This window comes from Podarcis muralis, chromosome 3, assembly GCF_964188315.1.
Source record: "Podarcis muralis chromosome 3, rPodMur119.hap1.1, whole genome shotgun sequence".
In the NCBI taxonomy this organism is placed as follows: domain Eukaryota; kingdom Metazoa; phylum Chordata; class Lepidosauria; order Squamata; family Lacertidae; genus Podarcis; species Podarcis muralis.
The window spans coordinates 31,997,077-32,020,864 of record NC_135657.1 but is presented as its reverse complement, the minus strand read 5'-3'; the positions used below and the strand labels follow the sequence as shown (position 1 = coordinate 32,020,864).

The 23,788-nt window shown below is 45.2% G+C and overlaps 1 protein-coding gene across 1 annotated transcript in view; it reads left to right on the top strand.

Moving 5' to 3' along the window:
* Positions 1–1,159: 1,159 nt before the first annotated feature.
* Positions 1,160–23,788, top strand: part of ITPKB (inositol-trisphosphate 3-kinase B) — an 87,077-nt gene continuing 64,448 nt past the window's right edge. Inside the window, exons 1-2 of the mRNA XM_028724500.2 lie at positions 1,160–1,490; positions 7,158–9,037. Coding sequence (XP_028580333.2) covers positions 7,355–9,037 — 1,683 coding nt within the window. The 5' untranslated portion in view covers positions 1,160–1,490; positions 7,158–7,354. The remainder of the gene's footprint in view (positions 1,491–7,157; positions 9,038–23,788) is intronic.

Here is a 23,788-nt window from a genome sequence, read left to right as displayed (position 1 = left end):
GAGAATAATAATAATAATAATAATAATAATAATAATAATAATAATAATTTATTATTTATACCCTGCCCATCTGCCTGGATTTCCCCAGCCATTCTGGGCGGCTTCCAACAGAATATTAAAAACACGATAAAACATCAAACATTAAAAAATTCCCTAAACAGGGCAGCTTTCAGGTGTCTTCTAAAAGTCAGATAGTTGTTTATTTCCTTGACATCTGATGGGAGGGTGCTCCACAGGGTGGGTGCCACTACTGACAAGACCCTCTGCTTGGTTCCCTGTAACCTCACTTTTCGAAGTGAGGGAACCGGTAGAAGGCCCTCGGAGCTGGACTTCAGTGTCTGGGCTGAACGATGGTGGTGGAGACGCTCCTTTAGGTATATAGGGCCAAGGCCATTTAGGGCTTTAAAGGTCAGCACCAACACTTTGAATTGTGCTTGGAAACCTACTGGGAGCCACTGTAGGTCTTTCAGGACTGGTTTTATATGGTCTCGGCAGCCACTCCCAGTCAGGATGTTGAACTAGATGGGCCCTTGGCCAGATGCAGCAGGACTCTTCTTATGCTTGGTCTGGTCCTGTGTATAAATACATGCTTCAGGCCTCAAGACTTGGGTTAATCTTGCCAGAGCACATTCCCAAAGGACCGTTTCCCCTTTTCAGTGAGCAAAGTCAAGGCCGCACCTCCCTGCACGAAATTAGGACTGAAAAAGGAAACGGGCTCCAGGGAGGGGGGAAGCAACTGCTGTTCCTGCATGCATGCACGCTCCTACGTGGGCACATTGCATTATTATTGCCTGGCGGGTGGCTTTGAATGGAGACCCCGGCTGCAAAGCTGCAGCAGCCCCAGCTTGGGATCTCGTTCTGCCCAAAGGAGCTGAAAAGGTTTTTAAATAGCTGCAGCAAGTTATACATAGTAAGAGCGAGCGAGGGGTGGAAAAACGGATGCTGTATCTTTAACCCACAACGGCTGGAGCAGATTTTGTTCTGAGCTAGTTAACAATGGAAACTTTTTTTTTTTAAGTGTTTCCCTCCATCGGTCCTGCCAAGCACCAGAGAGAGAGAAAAAAAATGAAAAGAAACTTGTTCCGCTGAGTTCAACCCCAGACAGGCTCACAACTTCCTTCCTGCTTTCCGACCCCCTCCCCTCCCTACTCTCTCTCTCTCCCTCCCTCCCTCTCTCTCTCTCTCTCTCTCTCCCGCACATTCAACAAACGTTGAAGAAGCAGCCAATGACAAGGGCGGTGTTGCAAAAGTCGAGCGCTGAGCACGGCGGCAGATCGGCCAACAAAACAAAAGTTCTCGATCCTGCCGACCGAACCATTCACTCGCTCTTTTGCAGCTCGGCTGCGGGGGGAGAGAGGAGGGGCAGTGAACGGACGCCGAAAAAAGCTGCGATCTGACTGCTGGAAATAATTTCTGGGGTGTTTGGAAGTCTGCGCGCCTTGATGCTAGGAGATGTGAACTAAAGGTGCAACAGCCTCTCTGCGGAACAGGTAAGGCCAACCTCTCCTATTTCGCTCTGTGCATACCGACCCCCCCCCCCAGCTCGGCCGAGGGGATCGCTCCTTTCCAGACCCTGCAGGACCAGAAGAGATTTTTAGGCTGGGTGCGCGGGCGGGCAACGGCGCACACATTTCACAATGGCTATTTCTCAAGAGGTTGCCGAACTGCGCTCTGCTCAACTGGCAATGGGGCTCCGAGTCCTTGCAGGTTCCTTTGGCAGGGGGACAAGCTGCCTTTTTCGGGCAAGATCCGCTTGGAGTACAAAACCCCCAAAAGTCCTGCGGAGACTTCCAGAGAAGCGAATTGTATCCGTTACGATGAGAGGCGGTTCAGCCAACGGAGTTAAATCTGCGATGGGGGTGGAGGGCGTTGCGATGCTGATCTGCAGTTACTCACCTTTGTTTGTTTGTTTGTTTGGGTAGACATCGCCAACATTTGTTTGCCCTGTGTAGCGTGACGGTAAGGCATCCATCACGGGGTTTAGACTGCGCATAAACACACATGGCCACGTCCAGCATGTTTACCCAATATCTAATGCACATCGCCTCCTTTCCTCTCCTTCGGCATTTGGACGCACTCAGAGTTTCCATAAAGGGAGCTGTAATTTTAATGAGCCGTTCAGGTAGCACAGAGAGCCAGCTAGTACGCCACGGTTGACTCCTGCCCGCCCCCCCCCCCCCCAGATGCAACACTGGAGAAAAGTGTGCCTTGTACTTAACCGAGTCACCAGAGGTATTTGCAGTACTGCTTGTACAAAAACAGTGTATGCAAGAATTCTGCAAAGTAAGGTATATGTAAACACACAGATGCACAGGGAGTCCCCACAGGGGTTCATTCAGGTCCACAGCTGTGGGTTTTATTTTGCCATACAAGCGTCGTTTTACATGGAGCTGCTCAGAAATGTGGAATTGCAAGAAAAGTGCTTAAAAGCAGAATTGCAAATATGCATACATTATGTATAAAAGCAGAGCCACAAGGCATGTCATTTGCAGTGTTCTGAGAAGCCATAGGCAACAAGGGGAGGGGGGAGAGGTAGCATATGTGCATAGCAATGTCAAGAACAAAACAGGGAACATAAGCATAGCCTTGGTCCAGAGGGTTACACAATCCTAAGAACAAACTCATGCTAATATGTGTAGCTATGCACAGTGTAAAGCAATTAATTGTGCTCACAAAAGCAGTGCTGCTAATACTAAACATGGCACTCGGTTTTAGGAGTCCATAACTAGTTTAGTTGTGATATTTGGGGGACTTGAACAACCCACTTTTAACCTTAGAAATCTTGTAGCAACAACATGGGCTTTGCCTTCCTTGCGAGGGTGGAGTTAGAATGCAAGGAATCATAAGTGGGGGGAGTGCTCTGGCAGAAAGGTCCAGCTGGTGAGATTTCTTTTGGCATCTGGCTGGCCAGGATGAGAACAGAATGCTGGACCAAGTGGGCCTTTGACTGATCCTTCAGGGCCCTTCTTATGTCATTATGATTTGCAGTTATGGAGTGTTAAAAAATAGTGTGAATACTTAAAATTCAGCAGCCAGGTTGCTCACTGGGACAAGATGGTTTAAGCTAGCGGTGCTGTGGAATCCGGCAGTGCCTTGAATGATAATCAGGGACAACACTGGCCTCTGTCCCTCTTTCCTTCCTTCCTTCCTTGGATGCCTTCTTGCATCTCTGCCTCCCAAATACTTGTACAACTGTTGGTTGCAGCAGCCCTGGCAAATTGGTGCCTCTGGGGCTCGTCAGGGAGTGCTGGTTGCCGGGAGCTGAGACGGCCCCAGAGTAAGCAAGCAAGCAGCCCAGCCAGCCAGTCCGCCAGCCCTTGCTGTTGGGAATGGACAGACAAGTCCTAGGTCCCTGTGTGGCAGTGTGAGAAGGCATCTCTCTTTGGGGTGGGGCAGCTCAGAGGCCAGGGGCAGCAGCAGCGACTGCGCAGAGGACTCCCAAGGAAAGGAGGTTAAGTGAACACTCCACAAGGGAGGGTAGTCGATAAAGGGTAAGAGGCCGCCAGCTCTGCAAACAAGGAGTGACATAATCTGGCTCCTGAGCCCCACAAGGGTGCCACAGAAAGAACGTAGTTGGTCAAGGGAGCCGTGGACTCAAAAAAGTTGAAAATCTCTGGTTTAAGCATGTAACACCAAAAGTGGTCCAGTTGAAGTGACTGACTTAGTTTCCAGGCCCAATTCAAAGTGCTGGCTTTGACCTACAACTCCTTAAATGGCTCAGGACTGCAATATGTTTAGAGCCACCTCTTCACATATGAACTGATCCAGACCCTGCTATCATCATATGAGTCCCTTCTTTGTGTGCTTCCTCTGTGACAGGTCTGGAGGGTGGCCACACAAGAATAGGCCTTTTCTGTGGTGGCTTACCACTTGTGGTATGCTCTCCTCAATAGGCCTTCCTGGTGCCTGCGTTACATATATTTAAGTGCCAGGCAAAAACATTCCTCTTCTCCTAGTAGGCCTTTGGTTAACTGAACAATCTATGGCCTTTTAAACTGGGGAGGGAGGTATTGTTTTTGTTTGTTATTATGGTGTGTATTTCTGTGTTTTATATTTTAATCCGCCCTGTGATCCTTGAATGTAGGGCAGTGTAGAAATTCAATTCAATTAATTAATTAATTAATTAATTAATAACAATCATAATATTGTTGCAATTCCCAGAGTTTTGTGGCACTTGAAATGAACAAATTTATTGTGGGTTTTGGGGAAGAGTCCACTTAATCAGTTACGTAAAGTGTTGCTCTTGGGACTAAACTAGACAAGGCAAAGGAGATCTATGAATAGGAACTCCTACAATTTTTAAAAATGCTATTAATAGCTGTGGGGTGGGGGAAAGGAATTCCGATCTGGACCTCAGTGATGAGGGAGAGGATGTGAGCCCTTTCGCCTGTGCAATTTTCCTGATTAAAATTGCTTCTCCAGCTGTTATTAGCACCATGTGGCAAAGCATACAGGCATTGGTGAGGAACTGGGAAAACAATGCAGAGGGATAGGATTAAATACTCTTCTGTCACCATAATTCAGATTATATTTGCCCATGGCTGCTTTTTAAAACCATGGCCAATCTAGTTCATAGTTCTCTCTAGGTTGTGCCTTCAGAGGGTGGAAATATACAGTTCCCACCAAGGCTAACACTTTCCTGCATTTGATGCAGGGCACTTGAACCACTAAAGGTTGTGCCACAATAAATGTGTTGATCTTTAAGGTGATACAAGGCTCACTGTTGATAACATTAACTCTTGACTATTTACAGGGTGGGACATATATGTTCAGGGACCAGAAGCCTATAGTGTAACACCACACAGGGATAAGATGTTCTTTTTACTGATAACCACTAGCACACTAGCATCATAATAATCTTCAAAGGTTTGCACTGAAAGATGAGAGAAATTCCACCATCATAATGATTCTTTAGCCGCTTTGTTTTTAAATACAAAAGGAAGTGCATCAAGGAGTAGCAATTGTTTTAGATTATCTTGAACAGGCATCACAAAAATAGGTGCACACAGCAACACTGCCCTAGAATACTTTAATTGCATGTGCTTATTGAAATATATAGGCATCAATAATAATAGTCACATCTTTTCCTCTAATGTAGGGATAGAGGCATTTGGCCAAGTGGCACTGGTATGGGATTCTGTTAACTGCATTTGCAGCCAAACCCGATGCATATTTACTAAGGAGTGATTCCCATGAAATTCAGTGGGGTTTATTCTCAGAAAAGTGTGTAAGACTAGATTCCATCCATGAAGTAACTTCACTCAGGTTTCAGCATGCTGTCCAGCATCTCACAAATTCAGAATAGTAAACTACTGAGCAAAGCTATGTAGCAACTACAAATGTGCTTAGGTGCAGTGGTGCATAGTACCATGGTTTGGTAACTGCTCATCTAAAATTTGTGTCTTATGAAACCTTGTAAGTAGACAGATGCAAAAACCAAATGCTTATTCATGCAGCCAGGCACATAAAATTGCCTTTTAGAAGTTTTATTTACAGTTAAGCAGCGTACAAATTTTGTTAAATAAATAAATGGGCAGATGAATTCACAGAGGTGGTCACAATGTGAAAGACATTAAATGCACACAATAAAGGTCTGCATCACACAACTTAGCATTGCTGAATTGGGACTAGAGCAAACCACACAGATGCGTAAAAGACTTAAAAGCTGTAAGTGTTTCTATGCCCAAAGATTTAGTGGCATTATAAGTTACAAACACAACAGTACACCCATGCATAATAATATATGCACCTGTACCAACTCTGGTATAGGAGGAAGTAACTGCGTATTGTGTGATCCTATGCATATTTAGTCATAAATAAATCCCAGTAAATTCAGTTGGTGCTTATTCTCACAAAAGTTCCTAGGACTGCAACCTTGGGTAGGTCATTTATACATGAAGTAACTCTGCCTAGGTATAAAATAAAGGAATGGTGTGAAGTAGGATAGCTCACATCCAAAGAGACATGTCAGTAGCTCTATTTCCCTCAGTCTTGTCATGCCTTTTGTCTTTACAGCTCAATTTTCCACTTCAAGTAGGCCTTCACACGATTAGCCCCATGGCCATGGGCAGCTGCCCCCAATCAAGTAAATAATAAAAAATGCTTAACTAACTGACCAATTGTGTAGCTTGGTTCGCCCCCCCTATAAATCCTGCCCTCCTAACATAAATCATGACTACGTCCATGATTAGGCCCATTAGATTTGTGAGTCTCTTGGCATCCCCACCACAGTCTCTCAGTCCTACATCTAGGGCTGCCCATTACACAACTTTTGCCTCCAAGTCTAAGACTTTTATTTGCCCAAACTTTAATGTCAGAGTTAAGATCTGGGGGCTAATAAGGAGATTTGCCCATGGCTCCCCACTGTGCCCCAATCTTTTTGATCTCTTCCAATAGCATCCTCCCTGGACTGCCCTGCTCTGTGGGGTGGGTGGGTTGTTTTTTAATTTTTTATTATGTATTTTGTGATTTTATATCTTGATTTTATTCTGTGTACTGCCTGGTCCACTCGTGTCCGCAGATCTCACTTCTCTCAATATGCCTGTGACTGCTTACTTTAGGGAAAGTTACTCATCCAGCCGATATAAGTGCTTCCTTTCCTTTACATTCTATTCCATTCCATTATTTATATATCCCCGAGGCTGTGCCATGGCACTGAAATCAGAGGGGCTATGATTTTGGACTAGTATGGTCTCCGTAGGTACGGTTTAATATTGGGTTTAATGGATGAAATGCTGGATTTGACCACAGTACGGTATGTTCATGGGTTTCCCCTCTCCGCCTTACATTAAATACAGTGTCATTAAACACTGAGGCGGTGGTGGTTAATAATGGGTCTGTTGTTCGCCGCTGAGGGTTTTTGGTGTTTCCCCCAGCCGGATTTGAAATAAGGTTCCGTTTGATATCTCCGCTGTCTGTGGAAAGGCACATTAAATTGAGTTCTGGTTTGCCGTGCGGGCATTTAAACGCTCTCCATAGTTTTAAGAGGAGAGCCTGAGCCGCAGCTACTCCCTCACGGCCGCCAGCCCGGCCCATGATCCGCGAGCTTCGCCGCCATTGGCCAAGCCGCGGATGTCGCGGCCAATCAGGGCGCGCGGCTAAAGACGCCTCGGTTTTCCCGCGCTCACTGTCCCTCTTCTCTCTCCCTCTCTCCTCAGTTGTTTATGGAGCGGCGGGCCGGGGCCAGCACACCGCCTTTGCGCTTCTTCGGCTGCTCCCTGGGCGATGCTGCAGCCGCCACTACTACTGCCGCCGCCCCCGCCGGCCCTGAGAGGACGTGGGCTGCTCGGCAGAGGCTGACCTGGGAGGAAGAGAAGGTGGCGGAGGAGGAGGAGGAAGAAGCGGACCCTTTACTATGGCCGTGTCCTGCTATACGCTCAACAGCCTAGTGGTCATGAAGAGCGGCGAGGAAGACGAGGAGAAGGGCGGCTGCGGAGGCGGCAGGAGCAAGACACCGCCTGTGACGCGCAGGCAGGTGCTGCCTGCTCTGGTCCCGGGAACCGAGAGGCACAGCAGCTACTGCCCGCTGCCCGGGCGCTCCAGCGCTCCTGCTGCCGCCACCCCAGCTTTCCTGTTCCCGCCGGCGGAGCCGCTGCTGCTGCAGGCAGGGGGCGAGGAGGAGGCTGCGCCCCGCGGGCCCCGCCGCCGGCTTAGCAGCCCCAGCTGGGCGAGCCCCCCTGGCCGCTCGCCTTCGCCCGGCTTGGAAGAGGCGCGCAGGACGGCGCGGCTCCTGCAGCGGCAGAACGTGCAAGTGACTCAGAAAGTGGGGCTCTTCGAGGCGCACATCCAGGCGCAGAGCTCCGCGGGCGCCTTTCTCCTCAAGAGTCCCGGCGCGGGCCGGAGGAGGAGGTCGCCTTCGCCCAGCCCGGCTCGGGGCGCGCAAGTGCTTGGACGCGCAGCGGAGGCGGGGTCGAAGCAACGGGAGGAGGAGGAGGCGACCGTCGAGGGGCCGGAGAGCCCCCTGGCCCGGCTAGAGAACACGGCGAGGACGCCGGAGCAGGAGGCGGAGAAGAGATACAAGGGCTCTCCGGATGCGCAAGGCGCGATGGAGACGGAGAACGGGCCTCTCAGAGCTCAGCGCCCGGAGGAGGAGGAGATGGGCGGCGGGAGAACTGGAGCGCAAGAGTCCAAAGAGTTGGAGAGCAAGTCGCCTCCGGCGCGCGTCTCCGAGGAGAGGGAGAAAGGGGACCCCTCGCCAAAGGCGCACCCTCGGGGCGCGATGGACAGGGCGAATGGGGCTTCCAGGACGCAGGAGGAGAGGAGGCCGGGGTCCGGTGGGGGGCAGGACTTGGAAAAGAGAAGCGGCTCCTCTGAATGCCAGGACTCCAGAGATGTGGTGAGCGCGAGGAGATGTCAAAGGGCGACGGGCAACGGGAGGCAGCTCCTGGAAGACGATGGGCGGCGTGCCCGGGGGCCGCCCAAGGTGAGCGGGTCCTCCAAGGCTCCAGATTTCTTAGAAGGCGCGCAGGGGAGGAGCGGCTTTCGTGGAGGGCAGGGCTCCGACGCGACGGAGAAGCCCCTTGGAGAGCCGCTCCCGGCAGGAGACCCGCCTTGTGTTGCCAAGACTGACGGCGAGGAGGGTAGCAGCAGCAGCAGCTGCTTGCTAGTTGTGGAGTGCTCGGCGAAGAAGCTGCCGCCGGCGCCCGAGCCCTCCCCAGACATTATGGCTGAAGCTAACGGAGCTGGGCTGCAAGAGCAGCAGCATCCTGGGGGGCAGCAGCCTCTGCCTGGGACCTCGGCAGCCCTAGAGCAGCAGCAGCAGGGAAAGCCCCTGATGGAAGCTGAGAGTTGCTGCGGAGGAGGAGGAGGAAGCAGCATCCCTGCTGTCATAGTGACTGACCTGGGTGCTCAGGAGGAGGAAGAGGCAGGAGGAAGCCCCCGAAAGAACATGCCTGTCAGGAAGTTGTCTTCCTCCTCAGCCTCTTCCACAGGCTTTTCCTCATCCTGGGAAGAGTCTGAGGAAGACATCTCCAGCGATCCCGAGAGATCCTTGGACCAGAGCCCAGCCTTCCTGCAAACCCTGGATAAACCAAGAGTGGTAAGTTCTGAGCAAAGCAAGTGTCAGACAATAAGAGAGATTACCAGCAGGTTTCTCAATAGCTTGCCTCTGCAGGTGATGGGCGTCTCCTCTGCCCTTTTCGGAAGGGAATCCTCTTAAAGAGGAATAAGTTGTTCACTCACTTTTCGATCTGTTTCTGTTCTGGTGCTTATGATCGCTTTACTTTTACTTTTGCCTTCCCTTAATATTTCGTGTGTTTGGCTTATTCCACCAAGTTTCATTCTGCTAAGAGTGAAATGAGATAACCCACATCTTCATGCTAAGAAGTCACATAACTGATGTTTCCATTAGGTGTGTTCATCATTATGTTGTGCGGGAAATCTGGAAAATGGAAACAGAGTTTGGTGGGGGAAAGGAACCAGAACAGGGTGGTAACACCTCATCTTGAGGGTACATCCAGAGGTGCCAGAGGGCAATGGGCACCAGGGCTTCTTGCGGCATGACAGAGACCACCATGCACTTTGATTTAAACAAAGGTGATTTAAATTGTTTGAATGGTTAAGGAAAAAGAACAAATTAAAATGATTGATTTAAATGCAGTTTCTTATTTTGAAATTCTTGTAAATTTGCACAGGCATGCTTACTAACTGGTTACTATAATAATTTAAATGTATTAGCTTTTAATTAAATAGAGCCTTTATGCATAGCTGAGTCAAGAGACACATTTCTCTCTGGCACTCTCTTTACAAATTCAAGAATATTAAACAACATCTCTTACTTGATGGGTAAGTAAGAGTATATTTATTTGGAAGGAAGCCCCACTGAAGAAAGTGGAACTTCTGAAAAAATATTGCACAGAATTTCACTTTGAAGTATTGAGACCATAAGGGCTATTATCTATTGAGCAAAATAGTGTTTATTAATGTGATTGAGAGAAATGTCCATGGCATTTGGTTAGTAGGCTCATAAATATTCATAACATGAGAACTGAACATATTGCAGAACTCAGGAAGTTGAAGGGTTTAATTAGGAGTACATGATCACCCATATGGGCTCTGTGGATGATCCTGGCAGTATACAAGATGGCATCTTTTGGATCCTAGTACCAGTGACGGCTTGCTAGACTCTGGGTCCAGGAGGAAATCAGCAATAATAAATTCAAGGCATGCTTCCCTTGTGTCATTTATAATGCTTAGCATTATAACTGAAATAGTTTCACCCAGTGTTATTTTGTACACAAACCTTTCATTAACTCTGTTTGATAGATGGCCATAATTAGGTTTTAAGATATTTTAAGATACTTTAACATGTTTGTTTATATAGGAGAGATAACTATAATTAATTACTTCTGAGATAAAAAAACTCCCTATTGTTTGAATTTTCAAAAATAGGATTTTCATTTAAAAAGACACACACACCTTCCATTTAAATCTCCCCAGCACACACAGGACACTTACTTCAGTATGATCAAATTAGTTTCCTATGAATCCCACAACAGTGACTGCAGTTGTTGACTGGAAATACAGACGGGGTGTTGGTGGGGATGCATTTTTTTGCACCCATCCTGATGGTTTTCAGATTCTTGTGGGCCTCTGAGTCCAAGTGTCCAGCTGCCCATAATTGAATTCCATATGGATTTCCAACCTAAGATGAGGGCAGAAAGTCATCTCACAGTGGGGAAAATAGTTCAGGGCATTTGTTAGAGCTGAGAGAGCTTCAGCTGTTAACACTTGTCCCAGATGATTAGGAAAAAATCATTATTTGTCATCTTCTTAAAAAGCCAAACTTGCTAGCTTGCCAGACTCTTCTGTTTCATTGCTAAGACCCCTTCAGCTGTTATTAATCAGGAATGCTTCATGCTTTTATTCTCAAGTAAAAGACTAAGCAAGTACCATGCTCCCTCTGTCTGACTTAGCTGTTTGCACAGAAGTCATAGCCACTCATAACCTGAAAATTGTTTGACTATAAGAGAAGTTCCATACAGACTGCAAGAAGTATATGAAAGGGAGAAAATAATGTTTTTGACACATTTACCTAACCAAACTAATGTCTTCATCTTCAAATGTGTTCAAGGGCAACATCCACAAGCTTAGCAAATATGGTAGTCTTTTGATTATAAGGATTCTGTTACAATATTTTAGCAAACCTATCATTTAACTATATTAAATCATGTTGTTGTTGTTTAGTCGTGTCCGACTCTTCGTGACCCCATGGACCAGAGCACGCCAGGCACTTCTGTCTTCATATTAAATCATACTTGTGTCCATCTTTATAGACATGCATAAGATGAGCAGGTTGTTCATAAATCATTATTATTATTGTTGTTATTATTTAAACTTAGTAGTTGCTTGTCACCCAAACATTCCCCAAGTGAATTACATTAAAAAAACCACGTTGTTGTTGTTTAGTCGTTTAGTCGTGTCCGACTCTTCGTGACCCCATGGACCAGAGCACGCCAAAAAACACATAAATACATTATATCATAGAAAAGGTGGGAGAATCATATAACACATTCATATTCCATACAACATTTTGGAAAAAGGAAAAAACTAAAACCACTCACTTCCCATAACAGTGATGGAAAACATTGGCAACACCTTAACAATAAACCAAAAAATACTCCCATCCACCAGCATAAAAAAATTAAAGCTCAACATGGACACCCCCCTCCGTAGTCCAAAAATCATTCATGTCAACATTGTGATTTTTAAATCTACCCACTGTACCCAGAATTCTAGGGTTAAGGCCAGCTGCTGTATGTCAGTGCAGGGTGGGTCCTCCAGGAATGGTCTTCATCAAGTTTCTTGATCATAGTCAATTGAGGCTCAGGTGGCCCCTGTGGCTAGGAGTGCCTTTTATCAGCACTGACAGGTACGTTACCTGTGGCCATTCCTGAACAGGGATAACCTGACTACTGTAGTTCATGCATTGGTAACCTCAAGACTGGACTATTGCAGTGTGCTCCATATGGTGCTGCCCTTGGTAGCCTCTGCTGGTCCAGAAGCTTCAAGTAGTGCAGAATGCTGCGGCTAGTCTAGTGACAGGCATACATGATACCAATGTTAAAAGGCCCATACTACTTTCCCATCCACTACGGAGCCAGGTTCAAGATTCTACTACTAGTGTACAAAGCCCTGAATAACTTTTACGCAGGAGACCTTAAGGATTACGTCACCCTTCACACCCCAAGTCAATCGCTGAGATCGTTGGGGAGAGCAGTGTTAATGGTTTCCTATGGGTCAGAAGCATGAATCGTATAAATGAGCAATTTGGCCTTCAGTGTTGTGGAACTCCCTCCTACAAGAAGTTAGACTGGGACCGTCTTCTGAGTTTCATATACCTAGCCAAGATTTTTATTTCAAGAGGCCATTGCACCCTGAATGCTTCTTAGATGTTTTTCTTTGTTTTAAAAAAGATTTTAGATTTTTAACTTCTGGTAGTTTAAGTTATGCTTTAAATTTTGTATGTTGTATATTTTATTGTTGTAAGCCACTTTGGGACCTAGATGGTGAAAAAGCGGGATATAGTTTCTTAAATAAAATAGATATAAACTGTATCAGTGGAAAATAGCTTGGTGTGTTGCAAAGGAGCAAATGGCAATAATTGTTAGGCTTATGACTTCCTAGGTTAAAGACCCACAACTGTATTGTGGTGCAAGATTTCATGGGCTAAAGCCCACTTCGTTAGAGCAGACTTCAGTATGTGACAGCTCATAACAAAATATGTTTGTTAATTATTAAGGGGCCACAATACTTGTTTTTGTTGCAACTAATTTTACTGTAATTTACCTCTTAGCTTAGCTGCAGTTGTTGGGTAGTAAATTGCCTAATATGTGCTTATTGTAAAATATGAATACATGCTGTGTGAGATTTCTCCAAATATTGAGGAAAGATTCCCCTCAACCCCCTTGATCTTGTCAAGTGTTGGGATAATTTCAGAAATGCATTGTGGCACAATAACTTTTGTGTGTGGGAATTTGTGGTTATAACAGCATTAAGGTGTTCATCTCTCTTCCTTTTTTCATGCTTTAATTATTGGCCCAGCCACATTGTGCAAGACTGGCTGATTATCTGATATTTTTCTGATAAACAACAAAGACTAACTGCCAGTACTTGAACAACAGCAAGAAGAAGGCTATCTTTTTACCAGTGTCAGAAGGTAGGATTTCTCACCCTTATATTCTGGGCAAGGCAAGGACATAAGGAAGATTAGTCTAGTAGAGTGGTAAAGGTAAAGGACCCCTGACAGTTAAGTCCAGTCGCAGACACTCTGCGGTTGCGGTGCTCATCTCGCTTTACAGGCTGAGGGAGCTGGTGTTTGTCCGCAGACAGTTTTTCCAGGTCATGTGGCCAGCGTGACTAAGCCACTTCTGGGGCAACGGAACACCGAAACCAGAGCAGCACATGGAAACACCATTTGCCTTCCCGGCGGAGCGGTACCTGTTTATCTACTTGCACTTTTTGGCGTGCTTTCAAACTGCTAGGTTGGCAGGAGCTGGGACAGAGCAACGGGAGCTCACCCTGTCACAGGGATTCGAACCCCCAACCTTCTGATTGGCAAGTCCAAGAGGCTTAGTGGTTTAGACCACAGAGCCACCCGCATCCTTACTAGTCTCGTACCTTGACTATTTTGTCCTTAGAGAGTGGGACCCGCCCCCCTTATGGTGCATGGGATGGCAGAGAGATCGTTGGTAAGGAGACACTGGGCAGGGGCAAGTTACCGCTAGGAAGTAAGCTGGTTTGCAGGGTTCCTTTGTTCAAGAATAAGGTGTTATTTCAGTTGTACATGGTTCACAGCTAGCCAGTTGAAATCACAGAAATCGAATGTATGGAAGGTGAAGAGCTTAAAAGTTCTCTTTGTTCAGGGTTTTCCTGGCCTGGAAAGAGCTTTTAATAAGCTCTCTGCCTTACTTGGGCTGCTGCTGGTAAGACCCATTCAATGTGCCAGCTCCGAAAGGTAGGACTGCTCATGTGGAGACAGTTTTGTGTCCTCCAGGGGGTGGTTTGAGTATACACATTTTTGCGTATATGCAGCACCCTGAGAGCATAACCCCCGCATATGAGGCAAGTTACCTGTATGTGCAAATGCAATCCTGTGGGCCTCTTCCGTGACAGTCGGAATGCAAGTGTGGGCATATATTTATTGGTATATGCATGTACACACACACACACACTTTATGAGCTCTCTTAATGTTAGATTCTGTTGAAGTGAGTACAACAGGAGAGAAATCATAAAATCTGACAGCAAGCCAAACTGACAATATATGACAAAATGGATATTGAGCATACAGCTCTGTATACAATTGACAGCAAACGATGTTTCAGTAGTTCAAACCTGGCAGCCCAAATGCAGCCTATTAATTCCATGTAATCTTGCTACCTGGAATGACCAAACTGACCCCAACCTTACAATATATTCTGCCCCCTCCAGGGACCTTGTGCATTCCCAATAGTTCTGAAGTTGCAAACATGTCTTATTTGCGTTTGTGTTATTTCCAAAGGGAACATACATATATTTAATACAGCACTTCTGTCCTGAAAGGGCCTTTATGTAACTTGAAACCTTACCATCACGGTCTGCTTGTAATCTAGTTAAGTATCTGCTTCAACTGACTTCGTGCATCTTGATCCTGAAAGGTTGAAGACATGGCAGCATGAACAACATTTGCGAAGCAGCAACCTATTTTTTTATCAGTTTCCGGCTTGTGGCTCGGAAGTTTGTTGCCAGCCTTTTAACAACTCTTTTGTCAAAATGTGTTTATATTTTATTTTATTCTGTGAGATCTTTTAGTCTACTAAAACTTTGGAAATCACACTGCTCTCCATTCTAACCCTGGAGGAAAATTTGTTTGTTATTCTACTTTGGGCTAGGCTACTACCTACACAGGAGAGGTGGTGATATGCATTAGGAAAATACCTTTCTGGGATGTACACTTAAGTGCTCAGTCAACAGAAGGCTCACTCTGACCTTTTTCTGAGGCCGTACACTGCCTGATTAAGGAACCTTTCAGGAACATCCGGTTGTCTATACTAACTCCTGGATGTTCTCTGTGGGGAAGACCTTGTGTTGACATTTCAACACAGTATCACTTAAAGCTATTTTGTTTTCCACAGCACCAAGTGTCTTAGCTAGGCAAATATCTCGGATAAAAGGCGATGCATGGTTGATCTCCCTGCCCCCAACTTTAGCTTGATATCCTCAAGCCCTGAAGAAGATGCCATTTTTGCTGCTGTACTGTGAGAGACAATACATGATTAAATCAGTCTAGTATTTCGTAGCCACCTCTGAAGTTGTTCAGCCCAACCCTACTCGTATACAAACTGGTATGCAGCTCCTACGTTACGTCTGCATAACAGTCCTCTAGCGTAGACTGTAGTTATTCTCATTTTGTTGAAATGGAGAAGAAGGCACAGAAGGCTGTCTTATGCTGAATCAGTCCATTGGCCCTTCAAGTTTAGCATTGTCTACACTGGCTGGCAGTGACTTTCCACAGGGTTTCAGACGGGGGATATTCCTGACCCCTCCTTGGAGATGCAAAGGATTTAACTGGGGCTATTTGCATGAAAGGGAAACCTGTTGAGCTCAAATGTTTGTGTTGCACACCGCTTTGTTTCAATAGGGAAGCAGTCTAGAGATCTAAAAGTGGGTGGAAGGATACACAAACGGCAATCCAGCATTGTGGAAAGTCACAGCGTCATCTTGTTGTGGAAACTTGAAATACGCTCCAAAGCACATAAGCATAGGAAAGGGCATGTTGTAACAGTTATTCCAAAGGAAGAGGAGGCGAATCAGAGTGATGAGCTTGACATCTTTGACAGGCTTGGCTGCTTATACCGTCTGGCCAGAGTGTGGGGCTTTACTAAATCTGTGTTTTGCAAGTCGGAGAGGAATATATTCAGCTCCAAAAGGATGGAGGACAGAGTGATCCATGAATGTTATACATCAGTGGTGTTGCTTAGTGCAATTGTCTGGAGGAAGCCCTTGAGGCTGACTACATGGTGTACCTGTCATGCATGAGTCATCATAAATGTGTTCTAATATTATAATGTTGTATGCCCAGGCATGGAGAACCCTTTTAGAGCCAAAGGCCCCATTACTCCTCTGGAACACTGTCAGGGTTACATTCCAGAACCACAAAGAATCAACAGAGAGAGACAGAATCGCACATGTTAACCCTCTACTCCACCCAGCCTTTCCACCCTGCTCAGCTGTCTCTGGAGCAGGCACTTCCAAATACCTCGAACTATCAATTGTACCACATTAGTTGCCAACACTGGAAGTTAATTCCTATTATGTGGTGCTTTATGAATATCTGTTCCATCTTTTCTAGGTATTGTAGGAAAGCTCACTTCTATTTCATTGCTATAAGACCAGATCAGATTGTTATTGTTTCTTTAGCTTTTTGCATTTCTGCTGCTTTTTGCCTTGTAGCATTGAATCCAGTTCTCATCCCCTTACTGCTTAGATGTTTTAAGTTGTATAGAGGCTGCCACGTTATAGGCAGTGACACAGCAAGCATTATATGGAGCAGGGCTCGGACAACAATGCAGATTTATGGTGATGAAGGCAATAGGTTTTTTATTTAGTTAGCATGTATTTTTTTTTACCTTGTTCGTCAGCTGAAAAGCTTGCAGATCAATAAAAAGAAAACAAGATCATCCCTGGCCTTGGAGTTACGATTTAAAAGGTGTGACACAAAAAGAACAAGGGGTTCAGAGGGAGGAAAAAGCAAACTGAGTCACTAGTTCTGAAGTTCTAAGGATGACTAATTTAGATGGAAACAGTTCAGGTAGTCTGATGGAACGACCATTGCTAGGTGATAGATGAGGGAGAAAAAGAACCAAAGGCAGCTGGTGACTCAGCAGAGCCGATGAAATAGCTCTGCTTCTCACCCCTCCCTCTTCTGCAGCCTGATGGAATGGCTGTTAGGGAGCAGGCATTACATATACAAGGTACTAAGTTGTATTTGGTGCATTGTAAGCATTCCTGTGCACTAGAAGTTGGGGTTCACCCTATAAAGTTGATTGCCTGTAGATTCAGGACAGAGAAGTACTTTTTCTGCATAGCACATAGTTAGACAAATGATGGAACTCCCTGGCACAAGATAAGTTGATGTAGTGTAGCTTAGATCATATTTAATATGGAGCAGGCAGTAGGCAAGGAGAATAGGCCTATCTATCATATATCCATCCATAGCTGTTGCCTATTACAGCTAAGAAGGGCGAAGTCTCTCATATTCAGAGGCCGTGCATATCTGAGCACAGGGTGTCCAGGACAAGCAGAAAATGACCATCCATTTAATGCCCTGCTTACAACCCTGCAGAAGTATCTTCCTAGGCTATGTTGGAGACAGAATGCTGGACTATATGAGCCCTTGGTCTTACCCAGCAAGGCAGCTCTTGTGTTCCCATCCCACGCAAAATGGAATTTGCAGAATGTAGTGTCCCTCTGAGAATATCAGCTTTCATTTTTTGGGGGGGGGAGGGGGGAAAGAGAGCAAAATTTTCACTTCACACAGCTGCAGCATTTGATAAGGTATGGACACTGTCTGCTGAAGGCTTATGGCATGTCTAAAGCTATTAATATAGCCGAAAACAGTGCACAAGGAATTCTTACAAAACAGTGAAAGAGGTAGTGTGCTTCAGGGAAAGTTTTCCGTTGAATGAGAACAATAATAGATATCATGGCCCTTCTATGAAAAACTTTCCCTGAGGCACACTGCCTCTTTCACGGTTTTTGCAAGTATTCCTTGTGCACTGTTTTCGGCTACATTAGTAGCTTTAGACATGCCATAAGCCTTCAGCAGACAGTGTCCATACCTTATCAAATGCTACAGCTGTGTGAAGTGAAAAATTTGCTCTCTTTTTTCCCCCTTCCAAAAATGAAAACTTATTTATTTTTGAAGACCAGGACTTTTTTCCCCCGGCTGGCACTGGCTGGAACTCAGTTCCAGAACCTCTTAGGTGGGCACAACTGCTATTCTTAAGAGAACGAGGGAGGCGTTCATGGTGAGTTCCTGCACCTCTTTTTTCTGGAAAAATAGCACTGATGATGATGATGATAATTTATATCCTACCTTTCCCTTCCCCCTAACAATATAACATTCTAATGGTAACTTTGTAAAATCAATTTTTGAAAAATGCAACGAAACAGCAATGACAAGATTATCAAAACAAAAATGGACAGTGCATCATATTATAAATTAAGACACTGGAGTTGGCATAATACCATGAAATTAATTAAAGGGGCCATCTTAAGATTCAGTTATTTTTACAGATCAACTGTCGAATAATGAGGAATATTTCAGTTTGGATTAAAATTCTCACACCTGGGACTTTTACTCCCAAGATTTCTGCTTATAGTTGTTCTCTGGAGTCTATCCACGTCAACCAGACATATCCCCAAGTCATTAATAAGCTGCATTCTAAATAGCATATGATACAAAATGCCCTTAATTTTTCCCCTGTAGTGCTACTTGGTTTCATTGGTGTTGGCCTGGCGATATTATCACTTCACCCATATAGAGGTCCTATCCTTCTTAGAGGATTGGAACTCATTTGGCACATAGAAGTAGTTTAAAGCAGACATTGGAATAAAAATCTATGCTCCAAGATTTGGTATTGTGAACTTCCTTCAGCTTTCATGCGAGAGCAATAAATACAAATTCTGTATTTGGCAAAGAGTTTTGAATGCTTAGGTTGCTTGCTTTTTTTTGAAGAGCAGAATACCGCTGGCCTTTGCTAATTTTTGCAATTTGTTTGCCTGACACTTTCCAGCCAGAGGAAAGTGCCACCAAAATCATTTGGAGTTGCTCCTGCCCTGAAACAGGTGGTTGTGCAATACTTTATTGTGGCCCAAAATGTAAGATAATTGCTACAGCACTTTAATCCTCCATTGTCACTCATTGCTAGCAGATTCCTGCTATGAAAGCTTTATTGGGGCTCCGTATCTGTGGCTTCCAGAGCATCCCAGCAGCTGGGGAATGTGGAACTATTTGCTAGGCATTCAAAACATTTCATGAAAGTGAGAGCCTTCTTGCTGGAAGTCTCATGTGATATGCAAGCTGCTGTTAAGATTTACTGTTCCAGCATCTCCTTTGCTAAGTGCAGATAACTGTGAAAGGCTTTTAGCACTCATGTGCAACAATCAATAATGGCAACCTGAACAGGGACCACAAGTCTGCACGCACCACCTGCAGTGTCTCTGGGAGAGCTGGCTATTCCCCACTTCACTCCTGATCTTCCTGGGCTGAGTAGCAAAGGCTTAAGGGGGATTCAAAGTGTATTCAGCTAAACACATTTAGAAGGCTCCTCATGATCAGGACCCCTGATAACTCAGTGAGGGATCCTGCATGGAGCACACAGGAATATTGGGGTGGGGCTTGGATGCTCAGCCCCCAAACTCTTCTTCAAGTTGCCATTTGGTTTCAGACACCTGCGTCTCCACATACAATGCAAGGGATCCTAAGATCGCTGCCTGCTTTTAAGTGCAAGCCTCTATTAACATTAGCAAAACAGCATGACTGTTTGGGAAGCCAGTGTATAAGAGTGTGTAATGTTTGCTAGCTATTGAAAGCGAAAGCTTATTCATTCCTTTGACTGGCAGTGACTGTGAAATAAAGTTGAAGTGAGCTTTGTTTATATATGACACGCTGTAGCCAAGTGCAAGTCAGACCCTTTGCTTCTGTTTTTCCTGTTCTACGCAGCCAAAAAGCCAACACACAAACCCGCCATTAATTTGCCATATTTTTTAAAAAATCATTTTTTTCTCTGGGTGCAATTGTATTTGGGTAATGAGAAGAGAGAGAAACTCTGTTTGTGGGAGATATGTCTTGTGAAAGAGTAATGCTAGAACTGAGATTATTCCAGACACTCTTGGGTGACTGGGGCCGTGTGTTCTTGGTCCGGTTCAGCAGGAGCTTTCAGGATCAGGAAACGGAGATAGTGATTGTGGCACAGATGGGGTAAAGGTAAAGGGACCCCAGACCATTAGGTCCGGTCATGACCGACTCTGGGGTTGCGGCGCTCATCTCACTTTATTGGCCGAGGGAGCCAGCGTACAGCTTCCAGGTCATGTGGCCAGCATGACTAAGCCGCTTCTGGCGAACCAGAGCAGCGCACGGAAACGCCGTTTACCTTCCCACCACAGCAGTACCTATTTATCTACTTGCACTGGCGTGCTTTCGAACTGCTAGGTTGGCAGGAGCAGGGACCGAGCAAAGGAAGCTCACCCCGTTGCGGGGATTCGAACCACCGACTTTCTAATCGGCAAGTCCTAGGCTCTGTGGTTTAACCCACAGCGCCACCCATGTCCCTTCACAGATGGGGTAGTTTCATATTATTTACCATAGGTTGGGTGCAGACCAGGTTTCTTGAAATTAATGAATCCTAAATGTTTTATTTAGGGTATCCTAAACAATATGGAGCTTAGTATATGTTGCCTTCTGGGCTTAGGGAAGCTGAGCTTGGGGTCAGGGACCTGGCTTCCAGATAAGGATTTGCAAGCCTTTTTCATGCAAGTTTGGGAGAATGGTGGAGTAGGCGGTCATAGCAGTCTAGATCATATGGGGGGAGATACCAGAATAAAAATAGGAGAAAAAATGGATATGCCCAGCAGAATTGGGTTAGAGGACATATCCAGAATATCTCCTTGATGACTTTGGAGGGAAGGTTCAGAAAAGGGATCGGCAGGAGGCTGGGTAGAAGCAAGAGTGAAACATGGATTGTATCTGCATGTCTGTATATGCTTGTGCGTTTACTGATGCAGTTTTCTAGCCTGAACATTCAAATCAATGAACACAGAAATATTTTAAAATAACGTAAAATTCCATTATAACAGCAGACTGCTAGAACCACTTAACAGCAAATTAAAACGACGGTTGTCAGCAAAACAAAACAAAACAAAAACTTTCAGAAATTCCCAAAGAGTAAATCAGCAGTTACCATTAAAGGTTTTAGAGAATAAAAGTGCACTGAGCTGATAATGAAAGCTGTGCAAAAGGAATTCTAGTTGCAAAAGGTTCCAGAGGGAGGGAACCACAGCCAAAAAAGCTGTTCATGAGTCAGGTGCTGCCCGTTTAACTCTGAAATCATAAGAAAATGCTGAGGATAAGCAACCAACAGCATCTTTTTCTCTTGGTTGTTCGGTTTGACGACAGCCAATGCTAGACAGGAGGTTGCCAACCTTTTTAAGCCTGTGTAGGGCATTTGGATTGTTGTGTGAGCATCTCCTTTAGCCACTTATTTTTAACATATCTTTATATAGTACCATCAGTGTACATTGCTCTGTACACAATTCAGATAAGGAATTCTACCCCGAAGAGCGTACAGTCTAAAACAATGGAAATGGTTTAACTTCCCTGGATCAAACGCCCTAACCCTGAATGACACACACACACACACACACACACACACAGTGGATGCAAACAGTTTGCTTTTCCAAGAGATCTGCTTCCAGTAGAAAGAGAGAGTTATTCAGTACACCCCCCCTTCCCAACAAAATAAGGGCTGCAACTGTCCCTCCTCAAAAGCTCTGCTGTGTCAAGGCAAGACTTCTGTGGTCTGCAAAAAAGTGACAGCAGATTGATTGGGGCAGGCAGACTGCTGTCCAGCTCAGTAAAAGTTGCTGGAGAAACAGAGTCCACATTTTCCTCCCATCGAAAAGTCTTGAACCCGCTCACCTTAATGGCCTGGCAGAATTTATGACCTGATAGATGACAGCCGAGGCAGCTAACGAAAAAAGGACAGAAAGGAGATTGAAAACCCAATAGTGAGCTACAAATGTACCTACAGTCACAGAGGCATATGAGAGAAGATGTCATAAGGATGTTAGCCAATGGGGGCCATTTTTCAATTTCCACTGTTGCCAGGCTAACTTTAAAGTATATGCAGCGTTCCTTATCTGGTACTCCAGATGTTTTGGATTCCCAGCTCCCATCAGCTCCAGCCAGCAGGGCCAGTGAGCAAGGATAGTGAAAGGTGCAGCTCAAAACCTCTGGAGGGCACCAAATTGGGGAAGTTTTGGCTACTGCCTGCCTCTGCTTCCTGCCTCTCTACTCCAGATAAAAATAGCAATGTTTGGAAATAAGGTTGTGGTGATATATCCCAGAAGGAGCCCAGTGCAACTTTAAGGATGGGGGCCTTTCTCTGATTTGTAACCTCTGTATTTTTTTTAAATGGTCATCAATGTGTATCTTGGGGAAAATGGAGTTGGAGGAAGCTCTGACTGACTGAGAGAAGACTTCCTAAGTTTGCATTTTGAAAACACATCTAGGGTGGTGGCTCAGTATAAAGGGTGGAACTCATTTGGGTCAGGATGTTGATCTTTGGCAGCCAGTGTTTCCATTCATAATGTGCATTGTTGTTATGCCCCTGAAAAAGAGTTATCTCTTTCTAATGTACCTTTTTAACCCCCCCCCAACATTTTAAAGTAAGTAACACAAGATGCTAGGAATTCATTAAAGGAATCACATAAAAAAACATTTCTTTAAAATAGAGACCAACTTTTATTAGTTGGCAACCTAGAAACTTCAGATAATTAAAATACACAGTAGCTGAAATTACAATCTCAATCTTTTTTTGTACACTAGAACAAGTGAAGACATAAAACACCACTGAGCACTGGTGCCATAATTTCCATGCCTGCCAGTTTGCTATCTTGTTTTAGAACAGGTTTATGTTCTAAATGTTTAGTGAAAACATTAGCTCAGTACTAATGTTTAGTCATTGTGTGGCAGTGAAGTCACACTCTTGATTATCTTGGCACCTGGATGTGCTATAAAATGCCACAGTGGCCTAACTCAGTCTTGCATAATTCTCAAAGTTCATGTTTATGTTCTGGTGGCTGAATACATCTAGTTATTCTCACTAGTTTTAGATGGATGGAGCCCAAACAAGATTCCACACACACGTGTTAGAATTCAGCAGTCACTGTGGGGAAATTAACTGTTTTCTGGAAATTACTTTGTAAGCCTTTGCCCTCCCGTAGGAGAGCCAACGTGTTGAGGGCGAGATGTTAAAAGGAAGGCCCAAACATTACCAAAACCACATCATGAAAAATATAGTTAACTATGACATCGCAACAGGCCCAAGACATTTTTGCTGCCTGAGGTAAATGTTAAGATGCCCCCCTCCCATTCAATGTAGAACAGAGACTGGCAACTGAGTCTTACTTCAACACTAGTGAGGGAATGGTGCTTTCGCTCCACCTGAGGGCAGTAGTGGACAGACCACATGGCTGGAAATCTGTTGACCAGCCTCTTGCTTTTGCTCCCTGCCACCTCAGCATCTGCCGCCTGAGTCGGCCACCTCACTCTGCCTAACAGTAGGGCCAGCTCTGCTTGACTGCCATGAAAACAAGTGCAGTAGCACCCTGCCTGCCACTCGCCATCTCATTAAAGCCAAGTACTACAGCATATATCAGGTGCAGTAATGAATGTGTAGGCCACTGGCTGTGGTTGCTTCATGTAGGCAGAAATGCCCATAAACGTCGGCTACAAAGCTGAGTCTTCAGAGTGGATGCAAGCTAACAGGGCCTTGTGGGAGCAGTGCATAAAACGGTTCACGGCTAATGTGAAAATCTGGCCGTGTAGAGGTTTCTGCATTTCTTCAAAGAATACCAGGAAAAATCCAAAACAATTACAGATGTGTGCATTTTAGTGGGATTGGCACAGGGTCCTTTGGGACAGTGCCCATAACAAGTGGTGTGTTTATGCTTCTATGCCACAGCAATAGTTTTTGTAACTTAAAAAAGTCACATAAAATGTAGATGAATACATATGTCCACATATGT